We start from the raw sequence: 27,336 nt of genomic DNA, 5'->3' as shown, positions 1-27,336 counted from the left end.
TAAAGCTAAAATGTCATTCATGTACATATCACAAGCATTTTTTTTTCCAGGCACAGATGTCTGTCTGGTGCCAATATGCTGTTTATGTACTTATCTGCCTCGAGCACATGGCCATGCACATATGCCCTCCTGGCAGAGAGACACAGAGAAGTCTGAAATCCACATTAGGCTGCTAATGAATATTATGCATTTAAAAATGGGGGAGAACAGAAAATGGGTTCTTTCAGTAACAACATGCTGTAGAGCTACCTTTGAATTGCAAAACCAGAGGGAGAGGGGCTTTGTTGATACCCCAGCATCTGTGAGGCCTGAATGGAAGCCTGAAATGCAACTGGATTTTTCACAGGTTTTGCAAGGGGTGTTTGTGGCACTGTGATTATTCTAAATCCTGGTGCTGGTGACGTACAAGAGTGTGACTGTTGCTGAGGAATTCTGAAGAGCCACAGCAGATGTTTGGCCTATTTAAACAGCATGAATACTAAATATTCAAAACGTGGAGTAGAATATTCAATTGATTTGGCACAGAGATGTCTATTGCCCCTTCTCCCACCCCCTCTAAGTCACATCCCGTCCTGTCCTAGGCAATTTATAATCCAAATCATGACAACCATTTTTAAGGCACTACACCAGGCATATTCTTGCACTGGCTTGTTTACATGGTTTGGATACCAGGTTACCTGTGGGATCACCTTCTCCCGTACAATCCACCCCACACACTCAGGTCCTCTGGGAAGGTTTTACTCCAGTCAGCCACAACTAGGCTGACAACAGTTACCCAGAGGACCTTTCTTTTGCTGCCCCCAGACTGTGGAATGGCCTGCCCTGAGATCTTATTGATATAGGGTGGGATATAAATGTTTTAAATAAATAATAAATAAATTTGTCACCTTAACACTCTTTCCAAGTTTAAGACAGCCATAAAGAGTAGTCTCTTCCAGCAGGCCTACCCAGATGAATTTTAAACTTAAGAATTTTAATATGTTATGATGGTTATTTTAATATTGTATTGGTTTTAGATGTTCTTTTAACTAGCTCTACGTATTATATTGTATTTAATGTTGTTCCCCACCTTGATCCAGAGGGAGATGTGGGTAATACATCATCATCATCATCATTATTATTATTATTATTATTATTATTATAGATATGGTGGCTTTAGATGTGACCTAGTGGCTAGTAATGTCACTGTGACTTGTACTTAAGGGTGAAATACAAGGTGAGCATGACAACCCCCACATTTTTCTCTAGCTCAGATTTTGAACATCATCAGATGAGCATTTTATAGCATGCTTATTACTGGCAACTCACGAATGTTCACAGGTCCTTTTAATGATGATGTCAGCCTCCTGTACATCTCTTGTTCCTTTTCTCAGTTTTAGCGCCACAAAATAAACTTCCTTTAATCCAACTCTTCTGAGGTTACGCTATAAAATGTCCACTAGAGGGCGGAGTCCCCATTGAAATCTACAGCCCACATGGTAGCTGATCTCTCATTTCAAGCGCAGAAGAGAACCAGAAAGAGAGAACCTGGTAAGGGAATGAGATTTCCCCCCTCTCTTGCTGTGGTGGTACAGTTGGTTAATATAACTGTTCTTGCCTGCTGGACAATGCTATATCCAGATTTTGGGGGCCCTCACCAGGATGCCCTCTCTGGTCCGCACCTCCTCAGTACTGCTGCCTAGGGTGGTTGTGGTGGTGATTTTTTGTCCTGTCCACACACTCAATCAGGCAGCTGGCAAGGAAGCAAGCAGGTAGAAGCATGAAGAGCAGCAACTGCTAGCATCACGCCCAGCATCAAGAGTAGGTATGGTTGGGTAACTCCTGAGAGCCCACATCCCAGCAGGGCTCCACTGATAAGAGTCCCCTGGAGTTGCATCTCCTCTTCACCGTGGCAACCTGCTTGTTCACCTGCCTCTTGCTGTGGCCCAGACACTGGTGGTGAGAAGGTGGAGTGGTAGATGCTAAGGCCTATATACTTACTGGCATTACTTTAAATTTGCATCTAGTAGCATGTCATTTGGCTATTTTTACTCTAGAGTAGGTAGAGGGAACTTGATTTATTTCTTTAAAGCCTCCTAACTCTCAATTTAGGGTACTGATCTGAATCTGGGCTCCTGCACCTACTCTAAAATAAAAAAATGGGGTTGGGAGATGTAGCTGCTAGATATAGATTCCAGGTAGCATCTGTTTTAGCCCTCAAACTGTGTCCTAGTAAAAACAGAACTTAGTTATCATCTAAATAACACAGGTGATTTCATACAATTCCCTTCTTTTTCAATAAGAAAAATAAATGTTTAACTATAATGGGCTTCCCTACAAGGACCTTGCATTTGTAAATTCTTATTTTCAAAATGTTAAGGTGGCTCTCTTCCTTTGTTCCTGTACCTTTATCTACATCTGTCTTTTTCTGTGTTCAAATGCTCCATCTCACTTGATTCATAATTTGGGACCATTCTTCTTTTAAATCCTATCTTTCTCTCTCTAGCAGCAAACCAGTATGCTATTAAAATTCCTTTTTAAAATCAATATGCAAACATATTGAACAAAACTGTGAGACTTCAGGAACAGATGGGAGAGCGGGACAAACAGATGGAAAAACTTTACTTTTTACAAAAAGAGAGAGAGAGAGGGAAAGAGAGAGAGAGGGAAAATCTAAAGTCATTTGAATAAATATCTCATACAAGCCTTATAGTCCATGATTTTTAAGAACAACATAGTAGAAGAAGTTACTCTGGAGTTAGGTAAGTTATTATTTGCTTCTCAGATCAGGTAGTCGTAAATAAATTTCATGTCTCCAGTGTCTACTTACTAGTAGCTTTTCTTGTAGATAACTGCCTCCTGGCCTCCATTGCAACTCTGTACAATACATGTCCAGTACACTGAGATAGCAGATATCCCATAGGCCAAGACAAGGCATTTTTGTGCAATTGCCCCACCTTATTAACAAAATTTTATAGGGGTCCAGATGTCAGTGTCTTCTACTTGTGTTCCTCCTGTGTTTTCTCACTACTTCTTCTAACTTAATACAGAAATACTCATCAGATGAGTATTTTATTGCATGCTCATTACTGGGCACTCACGGATTTTTGTGGGTCCTATTCATGACAACGTCCACCTCCTGTGCATCTCCCACCCCTTCTAGCCTTTTTCCCTTGACAAAAAAAAGACCCCAGTAAGTCCGATTTATTGGTAGAAAAGGAACTGTGTGCAGGAGAAGTAGTGCCATAAAAACAGCTCACTGAATTGGCCGGATGGATGTTGTGTAGTTCCTCTTTCATCTCTGTAAGAAAGAGGAAGTATTATGCAACAGAAGTGGGGGCAGTTAAGTGACAATAGAGAACCTTGATTCCCTCCCGCCCCCCGTCTGATGGAGCTCTATTCCAAAAAGATGGAATAGTTGCACAATGTTTTCTAATTGTTAGTGCTACATTTGGAAGTACACTAGGAGTTACATTAATTCCTTGTGCTATTTTAGAAATGAAATACAAGTGATGTTAATGGTGTGAAAATACCTATGAAGGCTCTTCAAAATTAATGATTAAAATTGACATCCAGAAGAGATATATCTTCAACAAAACTAAAAAAACAGGTGGGAAATGTGGTGTGTGTGTTTTGTTTCAACTCATTTGAAAGTGAAGAATCAATGGCAAGTTGAAATTTGCAGATAATGAATTAGTAAGAATGTCAATGGATGAATAAACATGAGATGAGGACAAGTACATTCATGAGTACTGTGTTAATAGTACAAGTTACAGCTCCTTTAAGTAATGTAGCAGAGGTTCCAGTGGCATCTCTTGTCCAGGACGGAAAGGTCGAAAAGCTTTATCAATTTTCAGTGGACTAAGGCACAGATCATAAATTTGATTGTAGTTATAGATCAAGCGCTTGGCTTTTTCCTTTTCCAACTTGCCTGTAATTTTTTTTTTAAAAAAAGAGACATTGTTTCCTATTTGGACAAAATCAGACTTGAATATTAAGCAAATTTATTAAGAACATAAGAACAGCCATGCTGGATCAGACCAAGGGTCCATCTTGTTCGGTGTTATATTCACACAGCAACCAACTAGTTTCCCCATAGAACACCCACAAGCAGGGCATGAGTTCCTGGACAAATTCACACATAGGGATGTGCAATGTTGGGAATTCTGTTCTGTTTATGAGATTCCACAGTGTTTCTATTCTGGCAAGCAGCAATTCTGGAAATAATTTGTGCATTTTTGGGGGGGTTCCACCATTTGTGCAAATTGCAATTTGCACAAAATGGGGGGGATTTTGAAATTTGCATAAATGGTGTCTTTTTTTAAAAAAAAAAGTGATCTTGTGCAAGTGCGCATAATCGCAAGTCTGCTTGTCCACTGCGTCGCTCACAGAGGCATATTCCTATCTTGTTGGTTTCTTCCTCTCCAAACACTGTTTCATTTAGCTCAGAGAGTAATATTCCAAACTTGTCAAAGAGCGTGTTCACTTCATCCTCCACATCAGCACTTCACGAGTGAAAAGGACAGGGAAATTGACAAGTTTTATTTATTTATTTATTTATTTATTTATTGCATTTCTATTGCATTCTGATAGCTGAAGCTCTGTGGGTGGTTCACAAGGTTTTTTTTGACAAATACAGAATATGGCTCTGCTGAGCTAAACAAAGAAGTGTGTGGATATTGACAAGGATATTGACAATAGGGGAATATTAACTCTTCATTCATCACCACTACACTTTACCTCCATAATTGAACATTAGAGGTGGATTGATGCAAGAAGTAACAAGGAAGTCCCAACTTGCAACAATTAGCCACTGCATAACTATGACACAGACATTCACAAATTAATATGAGGTTGATATGTATACAAGCTAGAAACAAAATCTATCCCTGCAAAAGAAAATATTCATTGTAGCAGCCTGCTATCCAACCATAATCATTCTTACCTGTGTTTTTGACATCAGACATATAAAGTGCTTTTTCCAGTTTTCTGAACCTGTCTATCCAGGCATCTCGTTCCTCAGAATCACTGGAGTCAGATACATCATGATTCATTTGCTTCCAGGTCTTGGTAGAAAGATGTTTGTGCTGTTTTTTGTCCTTCTTTAAAGGGAACAAGTTACATTTTCAAAAGGTTGGTATTTGTCAACTTACTATAATAATGATATGGGAGTGTTCACGAGAGGTCCAGTGTAATGGTTGCTCGTGTTCTTCACTAGATTATTTTGGCCAGCTCATTGGATAAAAATGGGCTAATGGCATTTCTGGCTTCTGTCATAGAATCACATGTGTGATTCAGAGATTTGGGGTCTATGGATATCCTAGACACTTCTGGGCACATTGCTATCAATCTCATTTCTCATGCTGGAGAACCAAAACAGACTGCAATGGTCTTCTCACATGTTTGTAGTCAGGCTGGATGAAGACAATGTGTTTAGGATTTCCAACACTCTTAGGTAGATAACATTATAATGAGTATTAATGCTTTCACATACAAGGGTTTTACAAATCAACAATTTGTGGATTTATCAATACGTTTTTAACAATACCTGAGAATCATCTTCACTTTTCTCCTTTTTTCTTCCTATGATGAAAACAATTGTGAGGATTTTGTTTGCTCAGTTGAAAGCCCATTTATCTGGATGGGCTACTCTCAGATGTGAAATGAAGTATGACTTCTGAAGCCACAAATGCTAGTTAGTTATTATTTGAACTCCTAGCAATGAGAAGCTCAAGTTCGATTCCACGTTCAGTTTCCTTGACCTTCAATTGGCTTCCTAGCAAAATGCTAGGAATAGATACTATTGGCATACTTCAGTGAGCAAACTGTGCTCTCTAGTGGCTGAAGCACACCATGTAACTTGCTGTTATTCTTTCTAACACAACTTATTCAACAAGGACAGCATGAAAACCCAAACACACAATCTTGGGAACGGTGTCAAGCACATCATACACCATTTCTACCACCAACATTTCTATACAGCTGCGCTGCCATCAGCAGTGACCCATTTTAACTAGCACCACTTAGCAGAGACTCCATGGGTCTTGCAGGTGCCAGACACTCACAGAACCCTTCTATTCTAATCTGGCTACAATACACATTCATGCAGAAAGTAGACTGGCAAAAAACCATGCATGCCCACTATGGGAGCATGCAGTCCAGCACCCATGGATGTATGCACATAGCATGACTGAAAAAATCGGTGATAACATCCACCAGTTGTTAGGAGGGCTCTAGATTTGGATCCATTCTACCTTCATCTCAACAACTGATTAGCCCACACCAAGATGGGGGCCTTTTGACTATTCACCAGCAGTGTGCCTGCTCATTGCTGTACAAACCTCCCCATCATAACTCAGATGAATCCAGCAAACATCTGCTGATAGTGCACACATTTCCCCTTCCTCTCCATCTCAGCCATTGGTGACTCTCTGCCCACTGCTGTTATACAACTATTTACATTCTTATATCTGAAAATCTTGTTAATGTCTAATTTTTTAAAAAATCTTGCTTATAAATCTTTGGACTCCACTGTATAGTGTGGCTTCTAAGAATATGTAATAGCAGCAAAATTGCAGTGGTGTGTGTCTATTATGTTTAGACACTGCACTGGGGAATAAAAATAATAACAGTCTTGTTCTTAGGAAATGTGTTCCAGACTAGGTGTGAAGTCGTCTTCGGGTAATGGAAGATATACTACAAGGAGTTACATCTGAGTTACCATGCCTTCTATTTCCAATGTTCAGAGGTGAGCGCTATTGTTTATGTAGCCAAAACAGCAGCATCCATGTACAAGAGGGAGGTAACAGCAGGCCTGGGGAAACCCCATGGATTACAGAACAAAAACCTTTAGAGAGAGAGAAAACTTCTTCTTCTTCTTCTTCTTCTTCTTCTTCTTCTTCTTCTTCTTCTTCTTCTTCTTCTTCTTCTTCTTCTTCTTCTTCTTCTTCTTCTTCTTCTTCTTCTGCATTTGTAGGGGACCCCTCAACCTAGTAAGGAGAAACCTAACTGATGGTTGAGGGGAGAGTAAACTGGAAACTAGGACGGAAGGCAAACTAAATGGACAATCCAGAACAGGAACACTCCACAAGAGGCCAAGCTGAACTGGTAAAGGAGGGAGAGCTCTGGTGGTTTTTCAAAAGGAAACGGAGAGGAGAAGTGATGGTTAGGAAGATCATCTTGGAGACAGGAAGGCTGATCTCTCTAATACATCACATATGATGCAGTTTGCAATTCTTAAACTCCATCGACTTCTGCAAACGCGGATTGTTGTAGCTATTTTTGAAGACTAGATCGTGGTTTCTTCTCCACAAGCATATGTATCTTTCACCTATAAAGATTAGTAGAACCAAGTGCAGCACCCTTCAATTTATATTTCAAACCTTGCGTTGCTTGATCCTTCAGCTAAGCCTTGCAATTTCTCATCCATAGCAATTGGACATTGCACTAAGTTATGGGTGGCAGGCCAGATTGTGAGGCATAAAATTAAATGGTGGGATGAATCAAGTACCAGGAATGAATAGCTTTTCTGGCTGGAAAGACAGCTGGTTTGCCTGCAGCCAGATGGTTAAAGTTCAGGCTCAACTGTTGCATCCTGATCAGTCTCTGTAGCAATGGTTGCAGTTGGCTCACCTTTGCATTCAGCCACCTCCTGAATATTAACTATCCCAGAGAGCTTTCTAAAGTTGATTAGATTAATGCACTGCCTAAGTCAATGTCTCACGTCCATCATTCCTTTCACCATTAAAAAGGAAATCACAATGAGCTAGCACTCTGTAAATCACATGCCCAGCAGGTCTAATTGTTTTTAACAGATGTATTGTCATGCCTTGAGGATCCAACAAAGATCAAAGAAGCCCTACACTGGCAATTCCATAGATCTTCTGTAACAGTTAAATGAAGACAGGCAGGGAAGTTATTATAAGAGTACAGCCTAGATGGATGACCAAGACAGTTCCACCAGAATATCCAATTGGAACAAAATTGACTTCCTTTTTGGAATCAGGATAGATTCAGATGTATACAAGTTATTAGCAATGGCAGTTGAATAGATTCTTTACGTTGCCAGCTGCTGGGGAACAACAGCAGGGCTGGCTTCCTATAAGCATCTGTTTGTCCACTGTGTGAATCATGACTCTGGACTAGGTAGTGTTTGGTCTTACCCAGCAGGTCACTTCTTACGCTTGTATGTTAGAAGCAGTACAGTTCTATTTGCTGGATGGGGCAGGGGACAAACAACAGAGGATGGTTATCACCACTGTACCCTTCTGACGAGCTTTGTTGAACATGTTGGGGAAAGAATGTTGGACTGGAAATCATCGGTCTGGGTTAGGTTTATCATCATCAACATCGTCCTCAATATCAACATCATCAACAACAACTACGTTATAGACCACCCAATAATCAAAAGTTATCTAGGTGGGTCATTAAAGAAAATGCATAAGAATAAAGCATTTCCTATGTTTACAGGATGATTGCCATTGTCACAGGATAGTGACAGTTTTAAATTACTCATCACAGGTAACTCAGTCTTTTCATCTTTTTTTTTAAAAAACGTTATTAACAACTTATCCAGCTCCACCTACAGTCCCCTCAGATAAATATTTTCACTTCTCTGGTAGCTCTATGTATTCAAGGTACATCCCAAGTGGATTGTACTCAAAACAGGTTGAAGGGTTCCAGCTTAAAGAAAAGAACGGCTCATTGAATTACTGTGAACTGCAGGGAGAGGAACCTGTATTGAAACTTTGAGGACAAAGCCCAAGACTATTTCTTTTGTCATTATAATGTATAAATCATGCACGAAGTGGTTTTGTAGGAAGTCCCCTGGACTGTGAGGCTTCTACAGAATTAACTGTGTGAGACAAGGACTGGATTGAGAGATCAAATTCTGAAGTGCGCTCCTGTGATTCTAGAGATAAGCAAACTTGTCAAGATTTATACTTTCTTCTCACTCCAGATGTTCTCTTTTGAAGTAAGCTGTTTAGCAGAATCGTTACTAATTCTTATTTACATATTCGCTCTGAATTCAACCCAAGGAAAGTTGTGGGATATTAGGAAAATTAACAGTGCAATCCAGCTAGATGCAGAGCAGAGTTCTGAAGGCAACTGGCTTTGAATTTCTTCATCCAGAGCTCTGCCAGGCTCATGCCAGCTGGTTGGAAATGAGGGGAAAGAAGCATTTATGGTCCTATTCATTTAAAAAGAAAGAAAGAAAGAAAAGAACTTCCTCCCATTGAGACCATATAACTGCTTTGGAAGCATCTCTGAGAAGTAGGAGAACTATCTGATTACTCTTTCAGCATCCCTCTAGCACTCTGCTGTCGTGACCCCCTTTTCTCTTTTATTATGGCACAATATAATGATCTTTCTGCCTAAAAATGAATATTTAACCATACCATATGCATATTGTATTCATATTGTCCCAGAAGTCCCTTCTAAATGCAAAGTAGACACCATATCCATCCTAAGGGATGTTTATATGACCATAGATAATATTTACATTGCTTGGAACCAGGACCACAGTGCTGTCCAGAAAGGTGGTGTGTGACAACTCCCTATACACTGATGTGGCTCCACAGCGCCCTCTAGAACTTCTGGTATGTTGGCATCATGCCAAGAAGTCTGAATAAGCATACAACTGCTTGGACTATTTCACAAGATATAATTAATTTTTAAATTTCTGGGCTTTGGGCCAAAGTGTCTTTCTTTTTTTCTAGAGCTGATCTGATGGGAGGAGACCTTCAACCTTCCCAAGCCATTGGACACACCAGGGTGTGTCAGCAGATTCAACCTGACTAGTGGAAGCCAACATTCTTTTTAATTTAATTCCACCCACTTTCCCAGATCCATAACAACAGGCACCACCTATGGGACCCTTGTTAACAGAACAGTCTTATGATCCACAAATGGGGTATTCCATTTTTCCATGGCAGGCCTGGGGAACTTGTGGTCCTCCCAATGATACTGGACTGCAATCCTCATCATTCCTGACCATTAGCTATACTTGCTAGGGTGGTTATGGGAGTTGTAGTCCAACAACATCTGGAGGGCCATAGGTTTTCTTGAAATGTAAAATGCTGGTGCCAACTTGTTATAGTTAAGTGTGACCCCCCCTCCCCCATTTAACTATATAGCTTACTTCTGCAGACAAGTGAAGAAGGGTCTATTCCAGCCTGGACATCCTTCAGAAACTCCACAAATGATTTCCATCTACATGAGGAAACATCTCAAAATTAAAAGTAATATCTGAAAACAGATTTCCATTAGTTACATTTTAAGATTATATGCAAACAAAATCTGTACATTAAGATGAATGTCCTGCTTTCTTGACGCTTCGTTTCCTTGATTTTGTCTTATAAGAATCTTCCCTTCTGTCATTTCCTCTGCCATCCATTTATTTATTGTCCCATTCACTGTTCTCCTGTGATTCAATTTATCCTTTCTTATGGAGTTTTTTCTTATTAGTCCTTTCTTTATTTTTCTAGTTAGTTGCTGTTTTTTTAAGCATAGTTCTGGCTCTAATAGTCTTCACTATGATCTGCTCCTTATTCCCCCCCCCCTCTATTTGCTTTCTCTTGTGTTCTTTGTAAACTGGTCAATGTAGGAAAAGTCTGGTGTTTGCAACTGAAATCCTAAAGTAGTAAGAATGACCAATTTGTGCTTAGACCAGTGGCCCATTTAGTCAGCACTGTCAATAGTGACAAACAGAAGAGGTGGTGCCCTCTTCTCTTCAGTTTCCAACCCCGGTCTATCTCAGCCATGCTATCTGGAACCTGATAGTAGAGAGACTGAGAATCGTATATGGTATATCTTAAATGAAAGGCAGATAATCTGCTATTGAGTTAATTCCAAAGAGCTAGCCCAGCTAGTCCCTGTTGTAAAAACAGCCCTAGCTCTCTTGTTAACTGCGGCTGAGAGCACACAGCATTGCACCCCTTCTTCCCACCACCACAGCCACTTCATGGCCCATCCCACTGCTGCATAATTACCCCCTTTCTCTTCCCTTTGCTGCTGCCACTGCATCAGCCCTATGGAGAGCCATACAGCTGGAAGAAGTAGCTGTGGAGCTCTTGAGAGATGTGGTGAGCTCTTGCGGGAGCCCCACAACCACTTCTTCCAGCCATGTGGCTCTCCATCAAGCCAACACAGCGATGGCAAAAGTAAAAGAGGCATGTGATGGAGGAAACGGAGGGTGGGCAGCTGCTCCCGAGAGCCCCACTGGCCACTCTATCACTGCGGCAAATGTCACAGGGGGGAGCAGCTAGCAGGGCTATCCAGAGCACCCACTGGAGATGGTGGGGCAGCGGTGGTGGGCCCTCCAGGGGGGATCTACACTACTGCTTTTAAAGCGCTTTAAAGCGTTTTGAAAGCGTTTTGAAACCTGTATATGCAGTGCGTCCTGGGCCCCAACAGTTGTCAAAACTGTTATAAAGTGCTTTAAAGCAGTAGTGTAGATCCCCCCCCCGGTGAGAGTGGGGGGAGTAGTGCAATTCGTCGCACTTCCCACTCCGCCGTCTGATGTGGGCACTTTCATGGGATGGCCAGCCCTGAGTAAAAACAAGAGCGTTTTGGCACCATAAAGACCAACACGTTTATTGTAGCATAAGCTTCTAATGAAGCGGATGTAATTTGTTTGTCCTTAAGGTACCACAACCCAAAGTTCTTTGTTGTTATTGATCTAGGACCCTTATCAACGGACTGGTGGGGAGTAAAGGGCACACTTTATAACAAATGAAGCAATTGTACTTCAGAAGTTAATCCCTTGATTTTTTAAAAAAAAAATGAGGCAGAAGCCTCTTGTTTTCATGTAAGGAGAATGTGCCAAAAAAGTCTATGGACTCACTCAAATTTATCTTTTCTATGTACTATTCTCTTTCTGTAACAGGTTAAAAGGAGGGCATCGCTTTGTGCAATGAGATTAATCTCACATGACTGCAATCACTCAGGGCGGTTTATTGATCTTAAGCACATTTAATCACAATGTGGCTCAGAGCAGGATTCTTGCTAATTACTGTGGAGTTTCAACACAGTGGGAGTGGAGATTAGAATAGCTGATGCATCACTAAACTAATGACTGTAGTGCACACACACACGCACACACAATTTATTTTATTTACATCGGATTAAAAGAACTTTAAAGACCTAATCTTAAGGATGCCTAGGTTTTGTTAAATGTTTTTGATATATATTGATATTATATATACGGGTGGGAGATGTTTTTAGCCAATGCAGCATGCATTTGCAACCTATTTACCCATTATATGTTTAATTTCACAATTGACATAACAGACATTACTATAGTGTTATGCTGAGATTAATGTACTATAATAAGCAGGATTCAAAAAGTCATAAAACAACTAATCCTGGAAGATCTGAGCTGCCGACTAAGCACTTTGGAAGGGCACAGCAATCATATTAGTTGATAATGTGCACCAAACCCCTGCAGTCCAGGATCATGTTCTTAAATTTCAACTTCGTCATCCTAAGAAATGCCAAAATGAGGTGGAAACCTTGAAGATGGTGGGTACTCATGGCAATGGTGGGTATCACAGTGTAGAAGTGGATGTGATAAAAGCCCAATACGGCATCCAGTCTGCTCACAGGAGGTCTAAAAGTGGGTAGGAGACATTAGTGTACTGTGTTGAGGGGGAAGGTCCGAAGGTCATTTGAACAGTAGTGAAGGTCTCTTCATGACTGGAAACTGTGCCTAATCAGGAGAGTGCTGAACTACGTATATGTTACTTTGTGCTTGCTGGTTGCCATGCTAACCTATACGATTCATGGCATGATTCTATTTATTTTATTATTTTGTATTTATAATAGAATTGATACCCTGCTTTCCTCCTCCAACTGGAGATATATAAAGCAGCTAACAACATTCATAAAACAATTTAAAAACAACAATGTAAGACAAACTCCTGGAGGGAGGCAGTTGATTATAAGATACAATGCGTGTTCCGGGGGGACAACTAGGGCCCTTCAAATGTTTTTATTTATTTATTTATTTATTTATTACATTTTTATACCGCCCAATAGCCGAAGCTCTCTGTAAGCTTTTGGCTTACAAATCCCATCATCCATAGAGCATCATCACACAGGGGGAAATCGTGTTTGTTTATCATCGCTCCTCTGCCCGTGGATTTCTCCCTCATTACTTCCTTTTTTGAAAGCAGAAGTAAACAACGTGCACATGGCCCATTCAGTGGGCTGTTTTGATCCCACTGCTTCTCCTGCACACAGCAGGAGTTAGTGGCAACTTCCATCTTTAAAAATTAGTCAAACTTACTGGGGTGATTTTTTTGTCATGTGAAGAAGGCTAGAAGGGGTGGGAGGTGTGCGGGAGGCAGACAAGATAGTGAGAAGGACCTGCAAAAATCCATGAGTGCCCAGTTACAAGTGTGCAATAAAACACTCATCTGATGGAGCTAATAGTCAGCATAACCAGTTGTAATGGATGATGGGAATTGGATGCCACAGGTTGCCTACCCCTGCTTGAAAGGCTCCAGTATTTCAATGAGGATACACCTCATCCCTTCATACCAGCACTAAGATTTGACCCAATTCTTGCTGCTCCTGCTTCATTCAATGCTACATAAGGATGAGTGCAAAGATTTCATAGGCACAGGCCAAAATCACTTCTTGTACAAACCTGACACAGCATGGTGCTATATATTTAAATAAATAAATAAATAAATAAATAAATAAATAAATAAATAAAAATAATAATGGCATGGCATCCATTTTTTGACACACAAGAGCCAGTTATGCACTGGCTATTTTTAACAACAAGGAAAGGAACACTGTTTATCTGGAAATCGGGGACATTTGAGCCAAACCAGTCAGCTCCATTGACATGGGATCATTCTTTTTGTCTAGCAGCACAAGTCTCTTAATTGTACTGTCACATTCTGATCTGGTCCACAGGTTCAGCATGTGAGTGTAACGTGCAGAAAGGAAGAAAACTTCTGATTAAAACTCACTGCACTCTGCCTCTTCTACCAAAATCATAGGTATTAACCAAAACTTCCATCATCCCAGGATGTAGAGTTATTCCGTGCTTTTGGCAAATCATCTCTGTCTACAAATAAGAAAAAACAATGTTGTTGGACATTATGTGTGCATGACCAAATAAAAGAAACTATTGATGAAAAATAAGATTTAGTATGAACTAGACAAGTACTACAAAATGTAGTAAAAATATAGGCTTCATGGTTTTTACCTCAGAGAGCGAAAGAAGACCTGAGCAAGTCTTGTCTTGTTGTAGAAAACTCAGGCTTAGTTTTCCAATGTCCAACTCTCCTTTCTGTTCTTTTAGTATTTGCTTCAAAACCTGGAATGCATCCTCTGGAGTACAAGGACTATGGAATGATAATGCATACAAAGAAGAGATGGTTGAAGAAGCCACCCACTTTATCACTGTTTGTTATAGCCTTATAGTTCCCATCCAGTAGGGCTGTGCACCCCCTTCCCTAACCGCTTCAGATCCCAATCCGGCCCGAATCAGTTTGGGTCGATCCAGACCCCCGCCGATCTGCTCCGGAACCAGATCTGGAGTGAGATCCGGAAGTCCGGATTGATATTCGGCCCCCATTTTGCTCCACTTACTTGCCTCCGTGGCAGATGGCAGAGGCAGGTAAGTGGGGAAGAGGGAGCAAAATGGAGGCCAAATAAGTCCCCCTTTCCCCTTACCTGGCTCTGCCATCCGCCACTGCACAGACTGCCGTGGCGGCAGGTGGAGGCGCCAGGTAAGCCCCCCTCCCCCACTTACCTAAGTCCATAGCGGTCCGGGCAGCGGCCCAGGCCTCAAGGCGGAAGCAGGCTGTGTTGCTTCTGGCATGAGGCCTGGGCCGCAGTTGAAGCCACCGCCTGGACCACTACAGACGCAGGTAAGCCTTCCTCCCCCCTGCCCCATTACCTGGCTCCGCCGCTGTTGCTGCACAGACTGCGCCGCTGCCAGGTAAGCCCCCTCCCCCCACTTACCTGGGTCTGAAGCTTTGGAATGGTCTGAATCGCTTCAGACCATTCCGAACTACTTCAAGCCAATTTGGACCTCCCCCACTTCGCTCCAGAACCAAGCTTCAGAGGTCTGGATCGGCCCGCTCCGCTTCAGATTCGGGGATCCATAACGGAGTGGAGCACACCCTTACCATCCAGCACAAAAAATTCAGATGTTTTGTGAAAGAAATAACAACAATAACAGCAGCAGCAACAACAACAACAGATTCAAACTGAGAAACTAATGGGGCTCTCTTTTACACCGTAATAGAGGGCACCTGATATTCGAGCCATAGAATTATAGTAAAGTTTGTTTGGTTTTTGTGAAATGAAAACAGCGGTGAAATGAAATGGAGAAATCTAGACTTCTGAATAGCTAGAATACCATAGCTTACAATTCACTCATGTAGCTCCAGCAAGTTCCTTGTGACAGAGGAGAAGCTAGTTAAAGCTGTCTGGCACTTGTAATCCTAGAATTGCTTACTGTGGGTATAGCTTCAGTGACATAGCTGGCACAGCCTGTCTCCAGCTTTCCTTCCCTTTCTTGGCCAGTTTGTGAGCACTAAAATAGGTTTTCACACCACTGCTACATGCTGCATCTGGCAACAGTAGAGGCTGGTGGCTCCAAATTTGGTAGGGCTGTGTATCCATTCTGGGTTTCAGTCAGAACAAGCCAGAACTTCAAAGGAGCTATCCAAAGTGCTGAACCTAAAATAGATTCAGCACCTTGGATAGCTGCTTTAGAGTTCTGGCTGGTTCTCACTTAAACCCAGAATGCTTTCACAGCCCCACCGAAATTGGAGCCACCAGCCCTCACTGTCCTCTGTCCTCAGTCTATTCTGATACTTTGGTACCACATCCTCAGCTGCCAAACCCCACATATTAGTTGATGGTGTAGCACCATGATGCCAGTCAAAGCTCATTTATTCATGTTCAGTGGAGCCTACGTCTTTTTGTATCAAGTCTCAAGGTCAAGTATAAATAAACCAAGAATGTGATCTTAAGCATACTTACTTGGGCAAACTTTCAACTTAAGCCTATATTATTTTCTAAAAATTCAATGTGTTTAGGACTGGGTTGTAAGAAACATGAATCAGTTTATTTTTGATGTTTTGGAGAGACAAAATCTAGGATAATATACAATAATATGCTCTATTTAGAAAGCTTTAACATGATATCATTATTGCAGTTATTGTCATTGGATTTATTTTTATACTTCTTTTGGAAATATATGGTGTGTCCTTTAAATTTCACTTTTATAAGGAATAAAATTATATCAGTGGTTTCAATGGAATCTTCTTTTTTCACATAGGTATGTTCAGAAATTAAGTTACATTTTATTCAGATGCATGTTATTCAAACTGTTACAGTTCTGAAAATATGCTTTGCATTTTTATCATCAGCACCATTAGATTTAGGTTGACCCTGAGGGAAGATGCCTGTGAAGCTGTGATACCTTCAAAATATGTTTTAAGTTAGGGTGACCATATGAAAAGGAGGACAGGGCTCCTGTATCTTTAACAGTTGTATTGAAAAGGGAATTACAGCAGGTGTCATTTGTATATATGGAGAACCTGGTGAAATTTCATCTTCATCACACCAGTTAAAGCTGCAGGTGCCCTGCCCTCTTCTAAATCTGGTCACTCTAGTATAGCTTCTGCAGCCTTAACTGTTGAGATGAAGAGGGAATTTCATCCGGTTCTCCATATATACAAATGACGCCTGCTGAAATTCCCCTTTCTATGCAACTGTTAAATATACAGAAGCCCTGTCCTCCTTTTCATATGGTCACCCTATTTAAGTGCTTGCTAAAACTTTATAGTGCAGGTTATATATCTTACCTAATATATCATAATAAACAGGTTTGTCTTGGCTATAGGCTCTTTTTTTTTTTTTTTTTTACTAAAGTGGAACTTAATGTTTGTTTTCCTTAAGGTTTGAGTGTTAAATATTTCAGTGTTTCTGGGGATGAACAGACTAGTGGGTCCAATGCTGAGATTGCAAGATAATACTGCTTCTAAAGCAAGGGTGGGCAACTTATACGCCTAAACATCTGGAATGTCACATCTCCCATCAGCCCTAGCCAGCATAGCCCATGGTTAGGAATCATGGGGAGTTGTAAGCCAAAACATCTGGAAGGCACAAGTTGCCCCGCCCTGCTCTAAAGCTATAGTCCTGGGTAGGGCGACCATATGAAAAGGAGGACAGAGCGCCTGTATCATTAACAGTTGTATAGAAAATGGAATTTCAGCAGGTGTCATTTGTGTGCATGCAGCACCTGGTGAAATTCCCTCTTCATCACAACAGTTAAAGCTGCAGGTGCCCTGACCTCTTTCAAATCTGGTCACTCTAGTATAGCTCCTGCAGCTTTAACTGTGGTGATGAAGAGGGAATTTCACCAGGTTCTCCATATACACAAATGTCACCTGCTGAAATTCCCTTTTCTATGCAACTGTTAAAGATACAGGAGCCCTGTCCTCCTTTTCATAAGGTCACCCTAGTCCTGGGCATACTTTCTCTGAATCTCTGAAAATGTATAAACTCTACTGTACAACCTCAGTAAAATGGAGGTCTTATAATAACATGCCAACACTACAGTCAATGTGCAATGGTGAGAGTAGAGACCACAAAAGTATCTCATTGTCTTAAGTTCATGTAGTAAATGTGGCCCTAATGTCTTCCCCAGCAGATAAGAAATACTGGTTTATGGTGGATGTGCATAGGCTTTGACTGGCATTCTGGCTATAAATAATCTCTTACACTTTAAGAGAAAGTCTCAGCACAGTCTTATGTGTGCATCGCCCTGAGATCTTAATGATATAGGGCAGGATACAAATGTTTTAAATAAATAAATAAATAAATAAATAAATAAATAAATAAATAAAATTATGTATGTATGTATATTAATGCATTTATATCCCACCTTTTTTCATCCAAGGAATCCTCCACCTCTCCGTTTTACCCTTACAACAACAACCCTGTGAGGTGGGTTGGGCTGAGAGTCTGTGACTGGCGCAAAGTTACCCAGTGTGATTCGATGGCCGAGTGGGGACTAGAACCCGGATCTCCCCACTCCCAATCCGACACTTTAGCCACTACACCACACTGGCTCATCTACTCCAAAGTAAGTCCCATTGAGTTCAATGAGGCTTACTCCCACATGATGTAGGATTGCAGCTTCATGCTGCAGAACTGCCAAGCCAGAACAAATCATGCTATATATATCAATCACATAAATGCATATAACTCCTTGCCAGCTTTCTTTGCCAAAGTTAATTAAAGGAAGTCTGCATAATCTCCACAGATACATCCTCATAGTCTGCAGAATAGGTGTTCACAGAGTCAAAACAGGTTTCTTTAGCAGGAGTTTTGGATGGCTGCAAGCAAAGATCTGTGCTCTTAAGTAGTATATAAAATTATTTGCAGTGTCATAAGTGAATGAATTTTTCATTTGGATTCCTTCAGAGGAGCTTATAAAAACAGCACCTACGAGATCCTTACCAGATGGAAACTAAAAGAGGAGGATTTTTTTTTGTCAGATACATTGTTCATTTATTTACAGTAAAGAGTATGTTGAAAATTAAAGTAGAACCTTTTACTCTGATTCTTTACATTTTGACTCTTCTCAGAAAGGGCTCCTGCTTGCTGAATTTTACTTGCTGCTACTAATGTTAAAAACTGGAGCAACTTTTCATAATTTACCTGTGAGGAAGACAAAGAAGTTTAATTTAATCAGTGTTTTTAAAAAACAAAATTTTGAAGGAAAATAACACCCGGCTATGTAGAAAATAATTGTGATTATTGGTTGAACTAACTTCATTTATCATTAGGTCCAGAAAGTTTTGAACTGTCTGTTTGTAATACCAGGTCAGTGATAGTAACTGAAATTACAAAATGAAGAAAACTTCATTTTGTAAGCGTTTCTACACCACAGATTTAGACTTTAATAGTTGCTCCTTCTTTTCAATGACACATTGTTCTACAATGGGAAAATAGGGACTGCAGATTCTCAGTATCCTCAGCAAACTACAATTCCCAAGTTTCTTTGGAGAGGAGGGGGAAAGCCAGGACAGTGAAAGTGGCATAACATTGGTTCAAGATATGCCCTAAGTGTGCTTCAATTAAGGAAGTTTGAATCTGCTGATACTCATTAAAATGAAGGCTGAAACAGTCTGTACTTATGGACGTAAGAGGTGACCTGCTCAATCAGAACAAAGACCTACCTGGTTCAGCATCCTGTTTCCCATAGTGCCCAATCAGGTGTCTATGGGAAGCTCTCAAGTAGGAGATGAGAGCAATTGCACTCTTGCACCTCAACAACTGATATTAAGAAGCATGTTGCCTCTGGTCTTGGAGGCAGCAAACAGCCATCTTGACTAGTAGGCATTGATATTCTTATCCCCCATAAATTTGTCTCATCCCCTTTCACAAGCCATCTAAGGGCATGTCTACACAGGGTGATATCCTGGGGATCGACCCGGGATTGTCCCTGTGTGTCCACATGATGCACAGGGGATCCCGGGAGCAGGGAGGGATGATCTCTGCATTTTCCCAGGATATGGCCCTACACATTTTTCCCAACTTTACTCACAGTCTCGGGATGATCCCAAGTCTGTGGGACGTGTGGCCAGCTGTCCCAGTGTCATCCTGGCTCCTTGTGAGTAAACATGAGGAGCCGGGAACCGGGCATGGAGCACAGAGCTCTGTGCCCATCGGGGGTGGAGGGGGGAGTAGGAGGTGTTTTGAGTTTTTTAAAACACTTCACTTTTGCAATGGAGTGCTCCTGTGCTCTTTTTTGATTAAAAATATATATCACAAAATGGCAAGCGAGACGTCCTCTTCCTCCTGGGAAGTCGTGCGCCATGTGTAGACACTCTGGGATGATCCCGGAAGTAGGCAAGTCCGGGATCGTCCCACCTCCCTCCCTCTACACTGTATGGTGTAGACATGCCCTAAGTTGGTGGCTATTACCATATCTTCTGATACTGAAATCCACAGTTTAACTATGTGCAATGTAAAAAGGTGTTTCTGTTGCCTTTCACATAATTAAACAGGGCAAATGTAACAGTGTTATACTACTATTACTGACTTGGAAAATAGATTTTGACAACAATGACAAAAAGGCCAAGTTTGTTTTCATAATTAAGGTTTCTCTGGACCTATAATATCAGTATTCCAAAGAATGAGCAAGTGAGACTTAAGAAAGACCAATCATTGGCTTTTGAAACTATGAGTCCTTTTATCCACAGTTCAAAAGACTAGATTAACATACCAATTCTAGGTCATTTGCCTTCGAAAATCTCTTGAAAAGAAGTTTGACTGTTGGTAACTGAAGAGGGATTTCATGTTTTAGAAGCAGGTGGCTCAGTTCTGCCTGAGTTAGAAGTCTTGAAATTCTGGGATCCAAAACCTTACACTCTTCCTGCAGCTTGTCTAATGTAGTCAGACTCAACGGGTACAGCTCAAGTTCCTTTTTGAGGACAGCCAGGAGAGAATCATTCTCCTCATATGTCTCTGTTGGTTCTTCCACAATATCCTGAAGAAAGCCATATGTTTTATAGCATATAAGGTAAAGTGATAATTAACACACTTGTATTATTTATTTATCGCATTTGTATGCCACCTGATATCAAAATGTTCTCTAGGAAGCTTCCAATAAAAGAACAAGAAATTAAACTGGTAGCAACAAAACGAGCATGGCCCCCCCTAAAACCAGAGGATTCTCACAGTTCTTAAGGCTTCCAGAGTATCATACAATCCTAAAATATGCTAAAGTTCAAACGGTTAAATAAAAAGTTATTTACTTGGCACTGAAAAGTCCAGAGCATAGGCACCAGCTGAACCGTTCTGGGGAGGACATTCCATAACTAAGGTACCATAACTGAGGTACCATGTTTAAAAAGACCCTCTGCCTTGTAGCCCACCCCCAGAAATCAGGGGCCTCTATGCCTCCAAAGATCATTTTAAGGTATGGGATTTTAAAGTCTATATGTGAGGAGGTGCTCCTTCAGGTAACTGGGCCCAAGCCATGTAGGCTTTAAAGGCTAAGACCAGCACTTTGAATTGGGCCCGGAAATGGACTGGAAGCCAGTGGAGATGGCAAAGTGGTAGCATATAATGATCATTTTTCTTGTCCTGTTTTGGACTAGCGTAGCTGAAGTCTCTATACAGTGCATTGTAGCAAGCCATTCAAAGACAAATATTGAAAATATCCAACAAGCACAAGCCAAACACCTGGGACTACAAATCACCCCAATTATATTCAGATTCAGTTACCTGTTGTCTTTCAAGTTGTCTTAAAGTCTGAGCTCCAATAGATGGTTTTTGGAGTGTATGAATGTAGGATAAAGATTTATCTCCGGAGGGAGCAGTGATGCAGTGTATATTTAATGATTTTAAAGCCTGGAATAATGAACATAGAAATGAAGCAATCAAAGAGAAATGCACATTTATTCTGTAAAATATGTATAGATACTGAAAAGATTTTGAATAATTAAGGAAGTTCAGAAAAACTATCAAAATATGAAATATTCTGTTCTTTTTAAGCAAGTCGGGGTTATGCTTAGACTGAGGACTTCTATGTTCAAGTCCCAGATCATCAATGCAGCTCAGCTGTGTGACCTATGTATGACAACCACATGCATGTAAAGATTTTGGGAGCTGGGGAGTGAGAACATGGTCCGATCACACTATAATTGCTTATGAGGAGGTATGTTGTTTGGATCTACTAGATAATATACAGTCTTCCCCATAAGCTAAATGAGATTATCTATGATCATATTTGTTGTATTTAAAAAGAATGTAGTAACTACATTGCACAATTAATATAAACTCCAGTGTTGTATCAGAGTCAAAATGTTGAAAAATGAGAATTTATTTATTTATTTATTACATTTCTATACCGCCCAATAGCCGGAGCTCTCTGGGCGGTTCACAAAAGAGATGTTTGGAAATGGAAAAGTCAGAGAAAGGACTAAACAGCATTAAAAAGTAAGGCAAGGTAGTAACAGGAAGCAAAAAGAGCCTAAATGTATGTTTGTTTTTAATAAGAGGGTATCCTAGTACTCTTATCAGTATTTGGTTGCAGCAGAATGTTCCTTTAACTGAAGACCACTCTCATGATTTACCATCTTTATTATGTATTCAGTAGTAGCAGCAGCACGACTAGTACAAGTAGAAGTACTAGAAGAAGAATGGTAGAAGGAGGAAGAAGAGACCTATTATTCATTTATTTTGTGGTTAATTAACTGTCTACAAGGAGTGAAGTCTAACACTGAATAAGAAATTTGTGAGGATATGTAATCGTGACAGTTGTAAGAACTCACTTTGCTGTCCACAGATCTGTTATCATTTGTCTCTCCTTGTTTATACCTATGTTCTTCTTTTTCACCTTTGTTCTGTTGTTCATCATTGCGACCATAATTGATTTGTTGACAAGGAGGCTTACTGAGGCCTGGAGGGTTTCCATGTGTCTGTCTTGCATTACGTGGGGGTAATGTTCTGGACATGGATTGTGTCTCAGCTTTCACACCCTCCTTTGCTTTGCTGTCAGGAAACAGGCATACAATAAATCTATTGATACCTAGGTAAATACATGTTCTGCTTTCGTTTACATTACAGTCCAACACCAAAAACATTTGTTTCTTGGAATATTTTTTGATTGGGTGGAAATGCAATTGTAGAATCTGCGAGGAGAATCCTAAGGGGCAGTCTTTAATCACTGGACCTACCATATGTGTAATTCTGAAGACAATAATCTCAAAAACAATCTTAACATGGATCTCCTGAATTTTGTTGAAAAGCTGACTTGAATGAAATGAACAGGAAGCAAAGATGTGGAGAAGAGGCATGCTGAGTGGCAAAGAAAAATTCTTTTTCAAAGTTAACAGAAAAGTGGCAACACCTAAAAATGTCCCAGTATGGCATTAATAAGAAGGATTTATGTAAAACTTGCTGGCATCAATTGAAGTCAAGCCCCCCACCCACCCACAAAAAAAGGAAGAAAGAAAGAAATTTAGTGGTGGAGTAGTAGAGTAAGATCTTCGCTTCCACCATACTGCTGTTGTTGAAGATTGCACAGAAGCCTGTTTGTGATTTCTTTCTTTCAAAAGGTATGGATGTGTAAGTCAGCAAAACCTGAGCTTGCTGAAGCCCTCCAAATTGCATCGTAAAGCTCATTCCAAAATGAGTCCATATCAGATTGCGAGCTTTGTTTTCTTCTTTTTCGCACGAAAAGCTGTGCATATTTTTTTCCAAATGTGCACATCAATTGTGCACATCTTTGAAATGTCCACATTCTTGTCCCCTTGATGAAAGGGCATTTGTGTGCATTTTTCAAATGTAGGCCATGCTGTTGGGTACAACTTTTTTGCATCCGCTTCGACCACAGATTGCGTCTGAGTCCATGTTCAATCCAGAAGGTGCAAAGTGCATAAATTCTGATCAAAAACACACTGACTGAAGCAAATATCCCTATTAAGGGTGTAATCCTATGGGTTGCACCCTGGGTACTCCTAAGCCCCAGAACCCCAAGGCTTATGAGTATCCTATGCAGAGAGGGAAGCACCTTGTCCTCCCTTTCTGCACTGTATCAAAATGGGTGATTTCGCTTGTGTAGCAGAGGCTTTGGGGAGGGGCAGGGAAAGGGGACATAGGAAACAGCATAGGGCTGCTGCCCTGGTCCCCTCCCCTCCTCCAGAACACCCCCCTTCTCCCCATCTCTGTGCTCCAGTTTGTGAGCCTGTAGAAACTCAGTTGTCTCTGCACTGGCCACAAGGGGACTGAGGAGGGGGAAGGACAATTTCCTGGCTCTGAGCCCAGGGCCAGGAAACCGAAAATGCTACATCTCCCAGATGCTGTCTAGGGGGACATAAGATTGCTGCCTAAAAGTGTGTGTATGTGAGGCGCATGGAGAACAGATATCCCATGATCAGGTGCTCATGTGCAGGGCTTTGGTCATACTACTAGCTGATTGTGGAGGAGCTCCATCTCACTATTTCAACACTACTCCCAACCAGGCATGGACACATTTGTCAATCTCATTTCTTTCAATTTGTCATTTTCTCAATATTAAGCCTGATTCATCCCAAACGTTGAGATTTTCCCCCAGGCATAAATTCGGTTCAACCCAAATTTTGAGCATTGTTTTAAAATTCACATGAAAAATTGTACGTGTTTTTGTGCACATTTCTCACAATAAATACATTTATGTCTATGTACTTGCCTAGTATACATGTTTTCTCAAGTAATACAATGCCGTTTGAATGTTATTTCACCAATATATGTGTTTGTGTGTGTGTGTACTTTCCCCTAATACAGTATTTCTGTGTGCATTTTTTATTGGAGAACTTGGCAATGTGCAAAATTTGGAAATGTGCGAATTTTGAAGGATAACTAAGTTTTGGTTTGCACATTAGTTAGAAAATGCAAAATTAGGTAAGTTTGCATTAAAATATGAACTGAATGAATTTCTCCCCTATTCTTACTGCCAGCTAAATGGGTTAAACATTATGTCCCTCTGCTGCATGAGAGACATCTTTTGAAACTAAGAGGATTTTCAAAAGCAGTTTGTATTATGGCATGGCTGCCTGTCACTCCAAGGGGGAGGAATCAAAAGTTCCACTAGGCACAATGAGCCTCTTGGGCACGCCTTAAGTAGCTTTTTGGATCCTAGCCATTATTAATGCCATTCCTTTTGAAGCATAAAACCAAGCGTCTGATTAATTTAGCCATTTTATACTTGATCAGCTAGAAAAGAAAGATCACCGGTAAGCCATTTATGTTAACAAACATGACCATGCTCATATTTGTCTGGGCCTTCCCACTCACCTGTGGAACTTTGCTATCAGAAACATGGTGGTGGGGCGGTGGGGACCCAGCCATGCCCCTTTAGGTCTTCCGAAATATTTTTCAATATAAGGAAAGTTTGGAATCAACCAAAGTAGTACATCTGCTTTCTTCCCAAGTTTTGTATTCAAGGCATTAAGGGCAGTAGCAGCTGTTAGTGTGCATGGCAGACAGCCGAGAGGGCAGGGAGTGGCAGCGGCAGCACTGACCTTTGCTTTTGGTTTAGGGTTTGGCACCTTTTACAAAGAGCTCCATTTCTCTATCTACATTTCCCCCTTTCCTACATCCAATGTGTGTCATGCAGTCTCCTGCTCTCTTCTTCATTTTTAATCCTAGTCTTCCCTTTTATAGCCCTTCCTTTCATTATCTCCTCCCCACACCCAGCCCCACTGCTTATCAGCACAGATGGAAAATGCTAAGTTAACGTCCCTCTTCCTGACATCCAGTTTTGTACATGAAGGGAGTTTAGGATTTGGAGCATTCAGATGTGCTAAACCTAATGCCTGCCGGCAATCTGAAATAGGTGCAGCTAAGGGATTAAGGCCATGGCTAGACCTACCGGGTTTAGCGTGACGGAGGGGGTATGATCTTGCGATGTGGTTATCACGAGATCTCCCCCTCTGTCTACACATGGCACGCAACTTCCTAGGAGGAAGAGGACATTGCGCTTGCCATTTCGGTTTTTCTTTTTAAAGGAGCACATGAGAGCTCAAACAACAAATGTGTGTGCATGTGTTTTAAAAAAATATTTCCCTGCTCCCCCCACCCCACCCATGATGGGCACAGAGTTCCTGAGGTGCTCTGAGCCCAGCTCCTTGAGGTTACTCACGAGGAGCCAGGACAACCCCCGACACCCTGCCATAAGTTCCATGTTCTCGGGATCATCCCGAGACCACGGAAAAAGCAGGATTAAAGGCTATGCCGATATCCTGGCACAAGGGAGGGATCATCCTTCCCTGCTCCCAGGATCCCCTGTGTGTCATGTGGATGCACAGGGATGATCCCGGGGCAATCCCCATGGCCTAAGTCTAGATCTACACTATTGCTTTATAGTGGTATTGAAGTGCGCTGATAACTGCTGGGACTGACAGTCCAACACTGACTCAAATAAGCTTAAGGTGTACACACTTACATGAGAGTAAGTCCCACTGAGATCAATGAGTGATGCTTCCCAATAGGCGTGTATAGGATTTCACTGTAGGTATATGGTGGTGGGAATCAATGGCCATCCAGCTGCCGTTGGATTCAACCTCCCATCTTCCCTGACCATAAGCCATGCTGGCAGGGGTTGATGGGACTTAGAATCCAACAACATTTGAAGGGCTGCTGTATCGGATTAGAGTTCAAGCTGCTTTCAAATGCTCCACAATGTCCCTAAAGGTTTTGATCCTTCTAATGCAGACCATCTTTTGAATCACAGGCATCTGCATTTACTGCAGTTTAATTGCTAGCACATCTTTTGTTTACTATTTCAAATATTTTTTAATTAATGACACAATCCCACTAATATTTATCAAAAGCAGATTTCTCCCAGGTTTGATACTTACCCATCATTTTTTTCTACAAGGCATCGAACGTATTTGCTCCCAATGATCTTTATTACGGTCTCATAATTTGCACTGAATCCATAAGGGATGTTTCTGACTGAACCCATTGCCAGCACTCTCTCCGCAGAAGGCCACTTCCCTGTAACTTCAAAAAGCATAACTTGAGAGACTCACTCAAGAAGAAATAGCCATCTCTTTCTCTTTAAAACTGGGACTGAAAAGGGACAGTTGAAGCTCCCAAATGTTTTAGGGAAAGGGCCTGCTCAAGTTGCTGTTTTCATTTACATGGGGCGATTGATGCACATAAGGCTGAATACAGAAACAAAAGCAAAAGATAGCTCCTGCCCCATGGTGCTTACAATTTAAATGTCACATTGGAGAGGGCACAGAGAGCCCTGTGAGTACATGCAGTCACATATGAGGGGGCTGTCTGTAGGAATCACCAGCCATCACAATGAGTGACCCAAAGCGAAGCCATTTTTAGTACTCTCCAATTGCAAGAGAAATCAAGTGGGTCCCACCGAAGGAATCAGTTTTAGAAGCAGGAATCAATTGACCTGTTTTCATTTTGGCTTGGTTTACATCAATAGATGCTGCTATATGACTATGGCTCAATTATTCAGACAGACCTTTCGGTATGTAGCAATAGCTACATGCCTGCTGCACCTTAAGGAACTGCTGTTTTACAGTAGAATCTCATGGATATCTACTTGGAAGTAACTTCCATTGAATTCAGTAGGGCTTACTCCCAGGTGAGTGGGCATGAGACTGCAGCCTTAATCCTCTGCAGTGTTTAGACCAGCGGTTCTCAACCTGTGGGTCGGGACCCCTTTGGGGGTCGAATGACCCTTTCACAGGTGTTGCCTAAGACCATCGGAAAACACATATTTCTGATGGTCTTAGGAAACTGTATTGACTGAACTATGTCATGTATCATCTTTTGTATTATTAAAGCTATTGTTATGCA

At 41.2% G+C, this 27,336-nt stretch overlaps 1 protein-coding gene across 1 annotated transcript; it reads right to left on the bottom strand.

The window, feature by feature from the left end:
- Positions 1-3,608: 3,608 nt before the first annotated feature.
- Positions 3,609-26,496, bottom strand: C1H1orf87 (chromosome 1 C1orf87 homolog). Its single transcript, XM_063118137.1, has 11 exons — positions 26,370-26,496; positions 22,302-22,521; positions 21,253-21,378; positions 20,249-20,512; positions 18,569-18,678; positions 14,201-14,339; positions 13,962-14,059; positions 10,121-10,191; positions 5,528-5,562; positions 4,925-5,081; positions 3,609-3,910 (listed from the first exon to the last, which is right to left on the bottom strand). The coding sequence occupies exons 1-11, from the start codon at positions 26,474-26,476 to the stop codon at positions 3,750-3,752; spliced, it is 1,488 nt and encodes a 495-aa protein (XP_062974207.1). The 5' UTR covers positions 26,477-26,496; the 3' UTR covers positions 3,609-3,749.
- Positions 26,497-27,336: the final 840 nt, after the last annotated feature.

The sequence above is a fragment of the Elgaria multicarinata genome, chromosome 1 (assembly GCF_023053635.1).
Source record: "Elgaria multicarinata webbii isolate HBS135686 ecotype San Diego chromosome 1, rElgMul1.1.pri, whole genome shotgun sequence".
NCBI lineage: Eukaryota > Metazoa > Chordata > Lepidosauria > Squamata > Anguidae > Elgaria > Elgaria multicarinata.
Note: the sequence above shows the minus strand (reverse complement) of the source record. Positions and strands in the feature narration are given on the sequence as shown.